General features: G+C 47.0%; 2 protein-coding genes and 1 long non-coding RNA gene across 23 annotated transcripts in view; 1 reads left to right on the top strand and 2 right to left on the bottom strand.

Annotated features, from left to right (window-relative positions):
• The window catches only part of PTK2 (protein tyrosine kinase 2), a 198,973-nt gene extending 193,667 nt beyond the window's left edge, over nt 1–5,306 (top strand). For 16 of the 21 annotated variants that reach the window (XM_026058544.1, XM_026058537.1, XM_026058530.1 and 13 more), the window contains 4 exons: nt 582–590; nt 2,120–2,275; nt 2,895–2,975; nt 4,034–4,246. In XM_026058544.1, coding sequence (XP_025914329.1) covers nt 582–590; nt 2,120–2,275; nt 2,895–2,975; nt 4,034–4,246 — 459 coding nt within the window. Of the gene's footprint in view, nt 1–581; nt 591–2,119; nt 2,276–2,894; nt 2,976–4,033 lie in introns of all 21 variants that reach the window. The other 5 variants (XM_026058529.1, XM_026058527.1, XM_026058524.1 and 2 more) reach the window with 2 other exon arrangements.
• A 1,295-nt stretch (nt 5,307–6,601) lies between these two features.
• RPLP1 (ribosomal protein lateral stalk subunit P1) lies at nt 6,602–7,979 on the bottom strand. The gene is made up of 4 exons (XM_026058547.1): nt 7,811–7,979; nt 7,570–7,644; nt 7,253–7,367; nt 6,602–6,722 (listed from the first exon to the last, which is right to left on the bottom strand). Exons 1-4 carry the CDS (start codon nt 7,880–7,882, stop codon nt 6,643–6,645), a joined length of 342 nt encoding a protein of 113 aa, XP_025914332.1. The 5' UTR covers nt 7,883–7,979; the 3' UTR covers nt 6,602–6,642.
• Nucleotides 7,980–9,423: 1,444 nt separating this feature from the next.
• LOC112962418 overlaps nt 9,424–16,743 on the bottom strand; it is a 20,145-nt gene continuing 12,825 nt past the window's right edge. The window contains exons 2-3 of the long non-coding RNA XR_003252294.1: nt 15,442–16,304; nt 9,424–12,187 (exon numbers count right to left, since the gene is read on the bottom strand). This is a non-coding gene — a long non-coding RNA (uncharacterized LOC112962418). The remainder of the gene's footprint in view (nt 12,188–15,441; nt 16,305–16,743) is intronic.

Below are 16,743 nucleotides of genomic sequence, written 5' to 3'. Positions count from 1 at the left end.
TGACCACCACCGTGGTTAGTCATCGTGAACAGGAGCTGCACCGTTAGATGACTTCATATTTCCTATCACGGGTTTGAACAACAACAAAAAGACCGAGCGAGATTAAGGCAACGTTTTCTCGATCTCTACAATAACGGCTTGGTTGCGTAAAGGGCCCGGGGGGGGGTTCGCAGGACGCACGGTTCCCCCCTGTTGCAAAGGCCCTCTACTCCGTTTGCCGCTTGCCCCACTGGCTTGTTGCTGTCCAGCTTTGCATGGTCTCTTCCCCCCGTGTTCAGTGAGATGCGAGCATGGGCGCATGGCCGGCACGTCCGCTCCGCGGGCACGCAGCCGGCTGCCAGCGCGCCGCGCTGCCGTACCGGGGGGCCACGAGCTAACACGGCTGCCCGCACCGTTGGGGGGCACCTTTTCGTTGCAGGCTTTTTAACTGGTCTCTTATTGCTACACGTGGTTTGGTTTGGTTTGGTTTGGTTTTATTTTATTTTTTTTTTCTTCTGCTGAGTTTTATTAATATTGTTTTTCTTTTTTCCCTTCTTTTGGTAAATTTCTTTAACCTTCCCCCACCTTCTGCTCAACCATAGCCGTGGAGGGTAAGCAGTGCGCGAGCGCGCGTGTACGTGCCCCGTGCCGACCTCTTTGCATGCGACTTTGCGACATGGCTCTCTAACTCCTTGATCACGGAAGCCAATTGCAATCGCGTCCCTTCACTACTGATCTGAGCAATTCTAACGTTCGTCTGCCTAAAGCATCTTCTGATCAAAACGCGAGACTGAAATTGCGTCACGGTGGCCAGTACCTCCTTGGTGGGACACAGCAAAATGGAATCACCATGCACGAAATCCTGCACTCCTTCCTTAGGCAAAGTTTCATCCAAGGATTTTATAGTCTCAGCAGGGCGGTATCTCAAGTGCTTCCTAGAAAGTTAAAAAAAACCTTTCAGTAAGGATATCCTGCAAGGTGCTTGAGTTAATGCTCGTTTGCTTATTCGTTTGTAAGCGGGCGTTTGCAGGACGTAGTGAGGGCTCCGTCAAAGAAATCAGTTTTTTAATTTTATTCTTCGAGGGGCTGGTGCTATGGTAGACTCTCGCTTTGGAAGAGAAACTGTGCAGTCCAAATCGTTTGTTTTCTGCAATCTGGAGTCTCGTGCTTGCAGTGAAACGTCCTTGTGACCAGGACCAGTAGCAACAGCCAGCAGCAACCCGGTTTGGTGGTCTGCAGCGCTGTGAGCTGATCTCGGTCCGACAGGCTGGACTGCAGCTGCGTGACCAGCCGGAAACGGGCAGTTTCTTCACCACCTTCTCCCACTGGGTAGTTGCTTGCACCAGTAGTCCTGAAGAGCTGCAAGGTACTGGGAGGCTTAGAGCTTCACAGCTCAAGAGCAAAGCTACTGAGGATTTTACAGAGGAAAGGAAGTTTTCAAAGTTTGTTTCTTTTCTGACCAGGATAATTTCAGCCTGTCTTGGATTTAACTTTAGCCAGGACCAACTTGGTGGAAGTTTTGCTTGAGTGAGGACTACAGGATTTTTAGCCTATTGGCATTTTTCTGATCTGTTGGAAACAAAGCGTATGAAAATATTCAGTGTTTTCCATCCGTACTGGTGACACCGTTTTTGTTAATTTGCTGTGTGTTTTCACTAACGAAACACTTGAGAATGTGTGCTGCAATATTCTCTCTTTCCTATATCCCTGTGTTGAGTCCCTTGGCGTTGTTTTAGAGCACAAAACAGCCTTCCGGAACGAGGGACCTGATAACTCGTTGTCTTAGCGATGAAACTTGCCCGTCAGTAGTGAAGCACTTAGACATAGATTTGTCTTGCAAATACTCCGCTCCTCGTTCCGCAAATTATTTGCTTCTGTGTTGTGGGAGTTGCACTGGAAGCTCTTCAGAGAACTCCTGGTGGGAAGTTCTTCAGTGTCCTGTCACAGCCAGGCTCAGTCGGAAGAACAGAAGGGAATTTCCTTCCGGTCTGAGAGCGGGTGCGCGGGGCCGGGACTGGGAGCCGGCGGGTGGGAGGGCTGCGCCCAACCCGAGGTCTTCCTGGCRCTCAGGAGAGGTTGGGAAGTCGCTGAGCCCCATCTGCTGGGGACCCGAGGTTGAACAACCTCTCTCCGCTTGCAGATCCAGCCGCAGGAGATCAGCCCTCCTCCCACCGCCAACCTGGACCGCTCCAACGACAAAGTCTACGAGAACGTGACTGGGCTGGTGAAAGCTGTCATAGAAATGTCCAGTAAAATACAGCCAGCCCCGCCGGAGGAGTACGTGCCCATGGTAAAGGTAGGAAGGCGTTTTCTACAGTCAGGGTTTGTTTTCTCTCCTGGATGACGTTGTTCTTATCTACATGATGTGGGAGAAGCTTCCTGGAAAGCTGGACGTAGAAAAGTGTTGCGTTATTTGCGCAGGGTGACTCGTGGTCAGAGCGCTGGAGCTTTGGATGCTGTTACAGCTCTGCGGACGCGGGTGCTTTTCCCAGCTTGCCTGCGCTTATCAGGGGGTGGGGAGTTGTGCGCTAACTTCTCTGCATTTCATTTTTTAAAAAGAACTTTTTTCAATTAATCCTGTGACACCTTGTTTTGACGGTATGAAGTAAGGAATTACGGATGGGGTTTTCAAAGCCGCTGAGCCATGTGGTTTTAACTCTGTTCTTACCGAGATGAGCGATAAGAGTACCCGCTGCTTCCTTCACTCCTGCTGTAAGACTTTTCTATCCATTCCAGGTTTTTAAAGTTCAATAGACATCTGCTTACGTGGTCTAGAGTAATTCCTGTATGTAGCTGATGAGCTTAAACCAAACAACATGCTCTGGAGAGGGGTGATTGAATCAGAACGTGGTGACGTGTGCCGTTGGGCTGTCCTCTGTCAAATTTATTATTTCCTTTTCTCTTTTTCTTCTTAGGAGGTTGGCTTGGCGCTAAGAACCTTACTGGCAACAGTCGATGAGACCCTGCCAGTGCTTCCTGCGAGCACTCACCGAGAGGTACGTAGAGCTCCGCTCACGGAAAGCTCACGCGTTAAGTTTGAAGTTGTCCTCAGGCAGGACAACTGTCTGGATGGGGTTGGGCTTTCCTAAAATTGAAGTACTAGGGTTTTTTTTTAACTTCTTTGCATCTGCATGTGTTAGATTCACTAAGCAGAGTGAACTCTCAGGTTAGAATCCTTCACGAAATGAATTTTATTAGAATTGAATTGCTGTGTGGACATGTGCTTGTATTGCCCAAAGTGAGGACACCTGAAGTGGGTGTAACTGAAAAGCGCACAACACGTATACAAAGTGAAAGGAAGAACGGTATCAATGCTTGTATGGAAATCGGTATTCCAATTCAGGAACGCCATCTGGGAATTAATTCTGACTGCAAGTTTAATCTTTCATTAAACTACAGCTTGCACACAGTCATTAAACGCTTAATTTGGCGTAGCTCGGTGTAGCTGGAAGCATTTGCTGAGAAAATATCCCTTAGTAACCTAGTTCTCAATGAGAACTGACCGAGATCCTTCAGTGAGGTTCTTAGGAATAAACATTTTCCCTCTAAACCCTGGATGAGTGGGATAATGAGAAGGCCTGAGAAGGATTCTTTAAATACGCTCTTAGAGAATCATCCCGCCTTAGCTAATGTGGTTCTGCTAAGCAATCTGCAGCTTGCTTCTTGCCCTGTTTTATTTTTACTGCTTTAGAGCTATTAGGGAAAAAAAAGAGGGAGATGATGATAATAAGGACCGGGAAACCTAGGACAAAGCGTTAACTTTTGGACTCGGGTTAAATCCAGTCTTAGTGATGAGGGTTAGCGGTGGGTGGCTGACCAGAAGACTGCTCTTGACCTCCATGCGGCCGATAATCAGGGCAGAGCAGCGAGTGCGGAGACTTTGCCCGCTCCACGTAGTCTCCAGGGAAATTGCTGCAGCTTCAATCCCGAGCGGGGGCTGCCCAGGTTTCGGTGAGAGGGGAGACAGCGCCGCTGCTCCGGTGGTGCTGCTGCCGCTGCCGGGAGCGCAGCGCTCCCAACGGTCTGCCCGGCTGACCGCACCTTGCTTTTCCAGATCGAGATGGCCCAGAAGCTGCTCAACTCCGACCTGGCCGAACTCATCAACAAGATGAAGCTGGCCCAGCAGTACGTCATGACGAGCCTGCAGCAGGAGTACAAAAAGCAGATGCTCACGGCTGCTCACGCTCTGGCTGTGGACGCCAAGAACTTGCTGGATGTTATCGATCAAGCCAGACTGAAAATGATCGGTCAGTCCAGACCGCATTAAATCCCGAGGGAAGAGTTTCGGCGTTCCGTTAGAGAGCTCTGCTTGCGAAAGGATGTTACTCCACCTTCCACCAGCAGCGAGGATTCACCCAGCGTAGTCCTGGCTTTCCAGCGACTCTTGCTTCAGCAGACCTGACTGACGGCTGTTGGTTTTCTCTCTCCTTACGAAAGTTTAACCCGGTTTTTATCCTAAAGCCAAGCTGGTCCGGGATTCAGAAAGTGGCATTATCACCAGATGAAGTCTGTACAGAAGTCCTTGGGAAAATCACGACTCTGGCGCGCAATTAACCCCCCCGCCATCGCCTAGGACGTGCTTARCCTAAAGCGGCCACGGGGTCGCCGTCTCGGAGCCGGAGGGGTTCGAGCGGCAGGTCGGGGAAAGATATTGTGAAGTGAAGAATTCGGGGAAACCTCAGGGCTGAGAATTCTTGCCCACAGTATATAAACTATCCAGACTGGAATTTTTTTATTAGAACACTTACGTCGCAATATGCTAATCACAATTTACAGAGAAAGAAAATAAAAAGCTATATTTTCAAGACTTCGGTCATTTCAAGACAAACTAAAGCCCTCTTCATTTTCCTGCCTTTTCCTTTTCTGTGGACGTGTGAAGCATTTGTTTGGAAACTAGCTGTAGAACACAACCGAAAACTCTCGTGTCTTTCACCAGAATAACGTGCCAGTTTTTTTGTAGCAATGTTATTTTCCTTGGAAGCAAAAATGCTGCTTTGTACCAGAGCAATTCAGAGCCGCATTTAGAGGAGTTCTGTAACCATTCACGTTCCCCATTTTTATATAATTTATAAAGAAAGATTAAAGCCATGTTGAATATTTTAAACCCACTGTAGTTAACTAACCCATCTTTTTGTCTATCTTGCCTGGGAGGAGTTACAGTAGAGCAGTGTAATTAGATTTTCCTTGGTTTTCCAGTTATACCATCTGTTCTGTTAAAATAAAAACCACACTCCCTTTTTGCTGTTGAGGGATATAAATTATTCTCAGGAAGAATATAATGAACTGTACAGTTACTTTGACCTATTAAAAAGGTGTTACCAGTGAAATTCTGGCTATAATATATATTTTGTATGTATGTATGTGATGTGTGTGCGCACCTCAGAAAATATCATTGAGTTTTGTCTGCTGTGATTTATCCCCCTACCCGATCCCCCAAACTTTGAAGAATTGACTGAAACAGCGAGCATCCAAGGAGGAAAACCAAGGTTTATATGTTATCTTCCAAAAACCCCACAGCTTTTCTCTAAATACAGAGCACAGGAACAGGTTAATGTCACTTGGTGCCTATGCAGCTCGTTCGCAATCTGCTTGCTGTCACTTGTTGCCCTCCTGTAGCCTTCTAGAATCGGTTTTCCTCGAGGGAGTTTTAAGAAGGGGTGGGCAGGGGGAGGCAGGCTGCAGCAGACATCGCAGCAGCTACGCAAGGGCCACCCATGGGTACAGCCTTTGCTCCAGGACCCGTGCGCGAGGAGGCCACCCGCACCCCCCAGGAAAACAACTGGAAGCCAGTTCGGGAGGAAGAGGGAGCATTTTTCATTCTAGATGTGGAATAAGCCTGCGTAATTCTGGAGTCCTTCCTCTTGCAAAATCAGGACATTCTGCTAGGATACTGACAAACTTAACATACACACTTAAAAGACAGACTGAGCCCTTGCTCAGTTGCTCTGGAGAGTCCTTGTTCCAGAGTTTTAGTTATTAATTATGAACAAAATCACACAGTCTCCCATTCCCACCCTTCACAGCAGAGATGCTCTGTAACTATTTTTGCAAGAGTAACAAGTTAGGCAGTTTAAGCACCTTACACAGCCTAGGCTTGGCTGCAAGCYAAGAGCCTGAAGCCTTCCAAGACTTTGTTAGCTTTTAAGTCACATGTAACCATGAGTAAGTAACAACACGACTTTAGCCCCTAATTACAGCATTTTCCCAAGGCTCAACTGCCCTCCAGTGTGAAGTGCATTTAAACCCTGCCACAGCCCAGCCCTTTTAAGGGCTCCTGAACAGGTTAAGTTACCTGCTGCTAGAAAGCGCAGTGTTGTTAATGATCCCCAGGTGCTGCAGCTTCAGCAGTAGCAGCAGCTTTGTTAAACCTGACCACAGCCCACACTCCCTGCAGTTAGTTACACTTCTCCCTTTGCTCATAAGCCATGAAGGCAAGTGAGAGCTGTAACCATCACAGGCGCAGCACACTGACAGTGACAACATTCAGTACCACCGCCTGTCAGGAAGGGTTGCAGAGCTCTGAACTGATGCGCAGTATGAAAGCAGCTTTGGTAGCTACAGGTAACGCACCAGTCCTCCATCCACTCCCCTTCACATGCATCATCTTTATATAAACAAAAAGTTCACTTAAATGTTCTTTATTACAGACATGTACAAAACTAATTAGTCAAAAAGACCAAAGCCCATGTCATCATCAGATTCCTCTGATTCTTCTTTCTTTTCTTCTTCCTTCTTCTCCTCAGCTAGAAAAGGAGAAAATAGTCAGCATTTTTTCATTTTCTCAGGTCACAAAAGTCACAAGACTTTCTACAGAAAGACCATAACATTAAGAAACAAAGCCTGTACAATCACAACAAGCTAATCTAATGGGGCCCAATAAGACTAGTGTCTCCACTACTAGAAACTGTTACATCTTATAAGCAGGACAGAAATGTAGTTAAAATCTTTTTTTCCAAATTCCTGTCAAACCTGAAAAGCTTTACAAAGCAGGCGATCTCTCTCTACCCATCACTCTCGGGTCCCGATGATGCATACAAGTAGTTCAGACTTRATTCAGCAGTAATGCTAGCCGTGCCCACTGACTAAGTGCAATTCCAGCCTTTCTAAAGTTAAAGGCTGCTTTGCTCTTGAACACCTACACGCCCACTAAGAAGCTCAACCCCCCTAAATATTTACAAGGGCAGAGTCAGCTAAGGAGCTGCTTTGCCATCAGYTTCCATCAAGCATTTCCTCCAAGGAAACACCGCCGCCTCGGCCAGCGGAGCCCACTTACCGGGGGCAGCACCGCCCGCAGGAGCAGCGCCGCCAGCGGGAGCAGCGGCGGCCGGAGCGCCGCCACCGGCTCCTACGTTACAGATGAGGCTGCCGATGTCGATGTTCGCCAGCGCCTAGGAAGAGCAAAYACGGAGAAAGCCTCGCCAGGCCGGGCCGTGGGAGGCAGGTTTCTGCCTCGCGGTGTGGCCCTAATGGAGCTTTCGTTAGGGGAAGCGCCTTCAGCGGCTGCAGGCGGGGAGCCACCCCCGCCGGGAGGGAGACGGTGCGGAGCCCCGGGGCAGCCCCCCCCCCCGCGGGCAGCTGCCCCCCGCCTACCTTCGCGAAGAGGCCCGGCCAGAAGGGCTCCACGTTCACTCCGGCCGCCTTGATGAGCGCGTTGATCTTGTCCTCCTGTAACGAGAGCAGCGCTAAGGCGCGGCCCGCCCGGCTCCGAGGCAGCCGTTAAACGGCCGCCGCCGCGCGCCCGGCTCCGAGGCAGCCGTTAAACGGCCGCCGCCGGCCATGCCGCGGCTCGCCGCCATCTTGCGAGGGCGCGGGCGGGCGCGCGCGCACTCACCGTGACGGTGACCTCGTCGTCGTGCAGGATGAGCGCGGAGTAGATGCAGGCGAGCTCGGAGACGGAGGCCATGGCGGGGGGCGCGGTGCTAGTCGCCGGGTTGGAACGGCCTTAGCTTCAGCTGAAGGACACAGCACCTTGTGCGGCCACTGAGGAAAGGGCGCATGTGCGCGCGGGGGGCCTTTATAAGGGCGCCCTGAGCCAATGGCATGCCGCGGCAGGTGAGACGTCACGGAGCCGTCAGCGCCGCTGCCCAACCTGCGAGCGGCGGGGCAGCGCCGGCCAATGACGTCAGGGGAGCGCTCCGCCAATGGCCGCGCAGCGGGGCACGACGGGACGGCGGCGCGGCCCGAGCGGAGCGCGGCAGCGGCGCCTCTCCCGCTCTCCGCGACCCTCCCGGGTGAGGGGCCGGGCCGCGCTCCTGTGCGGCTCCCCCCTTCCAAATTAGCGCTGAAATAGCGCTAATCAGAAGACGAGAAATTAATCTTCTCCCTTCTTCATGTGTTTTTGACGCGTGTCTGGGGGATAACACCCGAGAGCCACACGGACTACAGCTTCCGTGCTGTAACACCAGTTTGGAAAATAGTTATTTTGAGGGAGGGGCGAGCACTTAACCGATCAAACTATCTTTCCCACCAAAATAAGAGCTTTATTTTCTATTTATACGCAGCCTCTCAGTCTACTTCTAGACAGAAGTGGAGTTACTTAAACAGCATTTTTTTCAGAATACTCTTTATGTTTGACAAATAGGTCAAACTTTCAAAAAATAAACTTGTGCAGAATCCAGTTCAAGGATTTGCAATAAGCCTGAAGGTTTAAAATCCAAAAACGACAATTTACCAACACCAGCAGAATGTACCCAACACCCTAATACTGTAATGCTCCTTTATTAAAAAGGAAGAGGATTTATTAGACCATTACAGGTTAAAACCGAGGCACACAAGAGCAGCTCGACTTCCCTGTATCCCTTATGTGTTATCAGAAAGGACATGAAGTATCACTAAATTACCATTTGACACTCCTTGCTGCTGGAGATGACAAACGCAGAGTGCTGCAGCACTTAACTTCTTGCTTGTTAACCCTGTTAGGGGAGTCAGCACCTCTGAATTAAGCACTTAGGCTCCCTGTAACAGGCACAGGGCAAATCCGCAGGAGAGATTCCCAGCAGCCGCCATCTGAGTGGGTAGATGCTTTGCTAAACAACAGGGAAGCCTAAGGACAGGGCTGTCTCGCATGCTGCCGCACTGCTGAGTTTTAATGCTTGATTCCAAGCGGCAGATTAAAGCATCCTTTCACGAGGCTGCAGTATCCTGGGCCCCTCTTCCAGCGTTACAGGCCCGAGGATGCATTTTCCCAAGTGATTCAGGTGATGGACAGGGTGGTTCTGCTCTTGCCATGCCTCCCTCGCGCCCGCCGGCATGCACAGCGCTGGCAGGCAGGCCGGCGAGATGGGCTGCCCGAGAACTGGCAGCACAAAGAGAAGAGTCGTTCTCAGTTGAATGAGCTTGGAGATCTGATTAACCAGTGCCAGTGTGAGGCAGGAGAAGGCAGAACCAAAAGTATCCCAATTTTATCGGAAGATCAGAATTCACAGAACTTGGCCTTCCCTTTCTTTTAGGATGCAAGGGAAGTAGAGGGGGATATGGCCATATATTTGGCTGTGCACACTGAAGGGACTTTGCAATGAAGCTGGCCCAGGAGATAAGTAACAGAAATTGTGTGTGAAAAAACAAACAAAAGAGTACAGACTTATTAAGAGACCAGTCATAATTTGCTTATGCAGGAAGTTCATATGCAGGCTATAACTGTTCCAGATTATATGCAGAACTACTGATCTGGAAGCAGAACCCGGAGTTTCTTTAAGAGCATCAGAAATGTGGAGGAATTGCTTTATATCAGCTACAGCACCTTGGGAAACGTACAGCTTGTGAACAGGCTAAAAACACTGCAGGAGACTCGAACTTCAAATAAGAAGGATTCCTCCCCAAGTGGATCCCATGCCAGATTGCACTTACACATGTGGAGGAAGGAACTGAAGAATGAGTTGCCTAAGCAGAGGGAAGCAAGGGGAACTATAAATTGCTAATGCAGGACACCTAATAAAGGCCAGGAGCCGTTATTAGAACAGCTCAAAGACCTGCTCRGATACCTGATACTTTATACGTTTAAAGATGCTGCCAGGTAAGAAACCACAACACTCCGAAATAAGTCTGCTCCACTGAAAACATCCTGCATTGAATGGAAAGTAACCCTAAATGCCTTAAATATTGTCCCTGCACAACCTTCCATCAAGATGCAGAGTTAAGAAATAAACTATTAAAACTTAGAGTTTAAGCGTGACATTCGCATGAGCCTAGGCTTTGTTTGGTAGGGACGTTAATGAGATGAGATTTGCCTACACCCTTGCTTCATGGCTGTCTCGCTGCATTTATTGAGTGGCACTGACGTGGCGGATCTAGAGGGGCTCAGAGTAAAGTTACGATGAAAACAGATCACTGTGTAGTAACAGAGAAAGAACAGCTTTTGCTGCTTCCCAGAGCTTTTAAGCTTAGCTATCCAGGCAGCATTGCTGGTTAGTAGGACCTAATCGGGCCAGAATAAGGTCTAGAAACTTGCAGCAGTGCGGTCTTTGTTGGTTTTGATCCTGCTATTGTCCATACTTTGTACAATCCACTCAGCACCTCCGCATCCATACTCATGTACCCCCCCACACACACTCATTTAGGGCTTGGTGTGATGGGAGTGCTTAGGAGACTGCTACATCACACCGATTTTTTAATTTAAAGCAAAGCTTTGCTAGACTGACATTCATTAACAAAACACTCCCTACTAATAATTAGTTCTCACAATTGTTATCACGGCATAGTCATTCTTACGCATTACCCATCGCTACATCTACAAAGCAGTCAGTCCTTAACACTTTTATCCTAAATTAGCTGTGAGAATACAATACTGCAGAGCTGACGCTGTGTAGTTAGGGCATGACTGTGGTCCTCGGTGGTCATCAAGGTRGCCAAACGCAGGAGCTCTTCACTGAGGGGATCTTTCTCTTACCCTAGCCTGCCAATTTGGGAATTTCCTCTTTTTTGTAAGATATGCTGCATTAGTGTGCTTACGTTCGGGTTCAAAACGAGCTAGTGTTAAGTCTGCTTGGTGTGCTTCGGCTTTCAGGGGTGCCACAGACCCGTGCTCCAGCTACAACGCTAGCTCAGTGCGGCTTGACAAGAGAGAGGGCCACCTGCAGCTGCCCAGCTGGCACACAAGCATGTGTTATTCTTTCACCCAAATCCTTCCAGGGCTCTGGAAAACTTTACTACCTTGTGACTTGATACTGAGGTAGTAAGAATAAGTAAAGACAGGTGAAACAGCAGCATCTGACATCTGCTACTTGAAGACAGTATTTCAAAATATGGAACAACACATGAGTTAGAAGCTTAGCCAGGCATAAGACCAGCAGGTAAGAAAGTCAGTGCCTGCCCAGCTACCCAAGAATGAGAGAAGATATGACTGCTCAGCTGAAAAAAGGACCCCCTTCCCCCCAAAAAAGAAAACCAGATTACCTTAGCTTCTAAATAGGCTTCATTTTGCCCAGAATCACATCTTCTGCATAGTCTCATGGTCTCCTTAAAGCAGTCACTGGATGACAGTGAAGGGACTTAGCAGTAGCTAAACCCTTTCAGGTGGTCTCTCTTCCTACTGTCCACCTTAATCTCTTCACGCTTTTCTTCTGTCAGTGGAAGTCTACTGTCGTCATCTCGTTCTTGTCCAAACAGTCCAGTTTATTCACTAGCCCTGGGAGGGTGCTAATCTGGCCATGCAAGCTTTATCTCCTGGTTTTAGCAATTAGCAACACTAATGAACTTCAGGTTGTTGATCGTGATGGCAGCTCCTTCACCCAAGGTAAAGTCTGCCTGACTTCCAAGAGGGGGAAGGGGCTGGTAGCTCTCAGGCTGCCCAGTTCTCTGTTTATTGCCGTTTTGAGCCACCATTTACCTGCTGTGAGCCAAGACAGCCCTCCCCTCCCGCAACTGTTTCCCAGTAAAGATATCAGTGTCTTCTTTGCACAGCAGGGCTTTAGGACATGCTGCATTCTGCTGTGCCATGCTGAGTCTGGTGGCCTTTTCTGGGATTTGATAAAGCACCTGGAGATCATTAAATTGATTTTTCTAAATTTGTTCAAGAACAGCCTCAGGTGCGGTATCTGCTTCCCTTATCCTTTTTGGAAAGGTCTTTTCTCCATAGCTGAGGGGTTTTTTTTAATTTTTTTCTATCTGTGTTTTGCTGATAACTAGGTTCAAATCCAAGAAATATTCTTATGCCTGAGTTCAAGACCGAAGTGGGAAGCCCAGCTCAGAAACCTGTGCAGATGGCAGGCCCCTAGCAGAAAAACAGAACAAAATTGTATTACTGCTGTAATGATCAGCGCACGGTGCGTATCCCCAATAGGTGGTGCTGCATCTTTTTCATAGAGTTTAATTTTTGTGTTATTGGACTTAATCACCTAGGAGGGTGAGTCTTTCTTGAGTAAWTTGAAGTTAGTAATCTAGTAATAATATATATTTTTTAATATAAATGTTACATTTCATTTGGCAAGGGAAATCAAGCATGGCTTTTCAGCCTAGTGGTTAGTACAGTCACCGGGGTATAGGGAGACAACATTAGGTTTTGGTCCCTCCACAGCAGATTATTATTTTAGTGATCACCGATTTCATCACACGTAAACAGTCCTTGGAGAAGAGCTCAGAACCCCCCGCATCTATCTACCATGTGAAAGCATTAGATGGCAGAGTCATGGTCATTTGCTCTTTCGTTCTGATCTCATTCATTTTATATTATTATTATGCAAAGGGGGATACAGAATATGTGAGGAAATCTAATACTTTCCATCTAATATAATGTAAGTTTGAATCCTCTCAGAGTGACAAATCAAATCTACATGATCTTTCTCCCAGTAACATTTCTTACCATTTAACACTGCTAACAATGTCTAACAGACATTCATAAAATGTGGTTTTAAAATGAATTCAAGGGAGGGTTGTTACTTAGTGGAAATCAATGTACGTTTTCTCACCAGAAGAAAAGCCGTATATTCTGCCACTAGACTATTTGTATGCAAAATTTTTATCTCAGATTGCCTCTGCTGATATAGGTCATTTTTAAAGCTGCTCATAAATACCATCTTCTCTTCCAAAATGACTAAAAGATGCTTGTTTTTTTCCAAAAACAATGATTCCTTCTTTGGCAGATATCAGTTCTGCGAAATGTCAACTTTAAATCCAGCAGTTATGGTAGGGTTTTGTGGCCAACAGTCAGACAAGTCTTTCTTTAAAGAAAAGCATTTTTACATGTTTCAGCAATTCTTCTTATACTACTGTGTACTTGTGAATATGGTGCATAAGGAGCATGCATATAAAAATGCTTTTATAGTTTTCAGACCTCGTTGGCCTCAAATCTTCTCAAAAACTGGCGTTTTTTCTGGTGAAATTGCCTGGTAAGGTGTAATTAGTTTTCGGCATGCTCGGAAACATCAGTTGTCAGGTGTAATGAATAAGAGAAAGCATTAGAAGTAGAACAAGTTACCAGGCCCAAAATGAGCGTGTGCCCTGTTACTGCGAGGTGAGGGTAGAAAAGAGCTGTAACTCTCTCCTTTCCTCGACACACAGAAAAGCTGCTCGAAGTGCAGAGTAGCAGGAAAATAGCCTAAAAGAAAAACAGGACTTGTCTGCATGAGAAAACCGTACTTAAATAAAACTATTTAACCAATTTACTATTTAACCGATTGTGCAAGCCTGCAGTCATGTACACACAGTGATCTGCCCTTTTGCTTATAAAGTTCTAAATCCACAAAAATCGGCTCTAAATCAATATGAGTATATTGCAGTCTAGGATGTTCCAGGTATTAATTGCTGCTTTCAGGATCTATGTTTTCCAGGTAATTTCTGAAATCAATTGCAGAGTATCCTCTGGGGCCCAAGAGAAGTGGTGTTAGCTATGTTGTGCTATTTTCAAACTGCTAGCAGGTACAATCGTGAGTATATATATTTTTTCTTTTGCAGCCATGTGAGGCGTCAGATGAAGTTCCACGTGGGTATATCCCTTCGGCGTGTAAGCTTCACCGACCATTGCTTTCACGCCAATATTTCACATGCAGAACGATGTAGAAAGGTGAGACGGGACAATATGTGTTTATAGACCTAGAGGACGGAGAGGGCCTTCTACCAACACGAGCTGGTCTTCCTTCACGTGGAAAAATATCATGCAGTAATCGTCGCTCCTGTCCTGTTTCTCTCCGTGTTGCAGGTTTGCAAGTTGTGAATGTCATCATGGAGGTTAGCTTGAGTGCTACTAGTTGAGGTGACCAAATTAAGCAAGCCTAGAGTACTGATTTTTTTTTTTTTGCAGATGAAAGTTGTGTTGTTTTTTTGAGGAGACCCATGCATCTGTTATTTGTTTTTTTTTCCCCCTAGGAATTGCCTTTGGCATTATAATTAGGAAGGGCTATTTTACTGTATTCTGCAGTAACGGTCCTGGAAGTCTGTTGACCAAATCCTCTTAACCTAAAACATAGCCCTCATAACCTAAGTCCGTGCACTTTGTGTGGTAAAATTTTTACAATGTAAAAGCTGATTCTCACAAAATATGACTTAGAGTACAATCTTAGAACTGAAAAGTTTCTGTTATAATACTTGATTGAAGTATGTAACCTTTGATAAATTTTTGGAGTACTAATGGCTCTCACATTGCTTGATGTGCTGCTGGTGGTGGTGGTATATATGTTACTGCCAGCAGGTGACAGGGCTCAGAGGTCACTAATTTTGAGATGCTGTGGTYACTTGTGATGAAGGCTGATTTTCATCTTGTATTCCGTGAGGAGCAAACATAAACTATGTTATTTCTCTTGCTAAAACAATAAACAAACTGCTGATATGATGAGAGCTGTGCTAGTTCCCCTCCTTCCATCCTTTCACATGAAACTTTTGAGTAGATATACGTAATGGTAAGTGCTAAGGGAGGGCTATAGCTACTTAGCCCAGCCGGTGCTGGCGTGAGGCCGGGAGTCTAGGCTTAATGCGCGAGATCAGGGGATGGGTACTGGATGCGAACTTCTCCATGATCACCACTTTCAGTGGACCGTTTTCGAGAAACCTATTTTCATGCTCTCTTGTCCGTAAATGCAGAAGATCTAACAGGCATGGTACAATGCATGTTAAAGAGAGTTATCTTCTAATCAGAAGGAACAGAAGAGATTGATTTAAATATCAGCATCAGAGGTTTTGATACTATATAGGGACTGCGTGATTTCCCACTGTCAGCTCAGCATTTAGTACTGTCTAATATAGCAGAAAGACCAGAGTTGCTGCAGATGACTCTCTTTTGGCTCGTTGTTTTTGGGGATTTTTTTTTTTTTTTCTGTTTCCAGCCTCTGGTAAGACTATTTAGCATAAACAAGGAATTAGTGATGTTTATGCAAAAATCTACCCAAATCCTCAGAGGGAAAAACAGCAACCCCTTTGACAGCTCCCTTGGCTCTCTTCAAAGTCTATCTTTATAATTTTGCTACAGCTTCTTGCCTCTTTACTCTAGAACTAATTTTGAATCATGATTTTTGTCCTTTATTTGTTTACACTTACCAGGAAATCTTAACTCTCTGGCAACTAGAGGAGCCTGGAAGGCAGACAAATCCATAATCACTTCACTGGAAAGCCTAGTGGTGACAATGGTTTCAGGAGCAGCACGCCTGAAACTAAAGCTGAGCTCAGAATAGAGACCTGTGAATATCCATCAGTATAACCCAAAGGGAAGAGTGGACACACAGCTGACATAACTCTGGAATAGCGAGATGCTTCTGTAGAGCTTCAGATATGAAGGAGGTGAAGGAGGATATTAATTGGCTTGACTGACCACGCAAGCAGTATGTTCACCTTGTGCTTTCGCAGCTAGTATTTACTGAAGGAATTCAGCTGACTTTGAAGGAGCTTTACTGTCCTGGGATGAGTCCTTTCAGGTTTTTTTAAGAGGCTTCTTCATCTAAATGAGATGACTAGAGCAGGTGAGTGAAACTATGGATCATAGGTGCTATATTCTACTTCTATAACTAACACTTTCTGGTGGAAGTGAGTGTCATTAGCTTGCCCTTTGCATCCTTAGCAGGTTTAAGAATTTTATTCCTACTTTCTCCCCCTGAAAGGAAGAAGTCCCAACGAGGTGATTTCAAAAGGACGATGACTCCTGAAGGAATCATCATCACCACTGCTATCTCTGGGTCTCAGTGTGTCACACTGACCAATACTGTCTCTTTCACGTTAGAGAAATTGCTTGGTGGTATTCTCCTGTATTAAATTTATGGCCAGGGATTATCTTGTTGTATAATACACTCAGGTCCCAGATCACAGCTGCGTTTAATAGGCACGACAAAAAGTGGATGTGGTTATGCGAGATCCATGAGGTGAGCGATCTGAAGGTTTCGCAGCAGCATTGCCCCTGTCGCAGGAGGCTTTGGGGAGGAAGAGAGGAAAGAATTAAGTCCAATTTTCAAGTCAGCGGGGCATTCACAACCAGGCAGCGCGTATAACATTGAGGCCACTCTATTAGCCCTTTCACCCGCACGCAACTGGGCAGAGTGCCTTAAAGGAGAGGTAGCGGGGAGGGAGCTAGAGGTACTTTGAGTCGCGTTTTCCAGGCTCTGGGTGAGAGACGGGTCTCTGGCAGCCCTGGCCGACCCAGAACGAGCCTCGGCGGGTGACGCCGGGGCCTGCAGAGGCTGCTGGCGCCTGCTTAGCCGCCCGCCGGCGGGTTGTGAGGAGAGCGGAGCGCGGCGGGGCCGGGGAGGAGCTGCTCAGCCCCGGCTGATGAAATTCCTGAGGAGGAGGAGGAAGAGGGGGAGGAAGGGAAGGGAAGGGGGGGTCAGCGCGGAGCGGCGCGCTGTGGCGGCG

Source organism: Apteryx rowi, unplaced genomic scaffold, assembly GCF_003343035.1.
Source record: "Apteryx rowi isolate R43461 unplaced genomic scaffold, aptRow1 scaffold_148, whole genome shotgun sequence".
Lineage (NCBI taxonomy): Eukaryota > Metazoa > Chordata > Aves > Apterygiformes > Apterygidae > Apteryx > Apteryx rowi.
The sequence above is the reverse complement of the archived record's forward strand: the minus strand, read 5'-3'. Positions and strand labels throughout refer to the sequence as shown.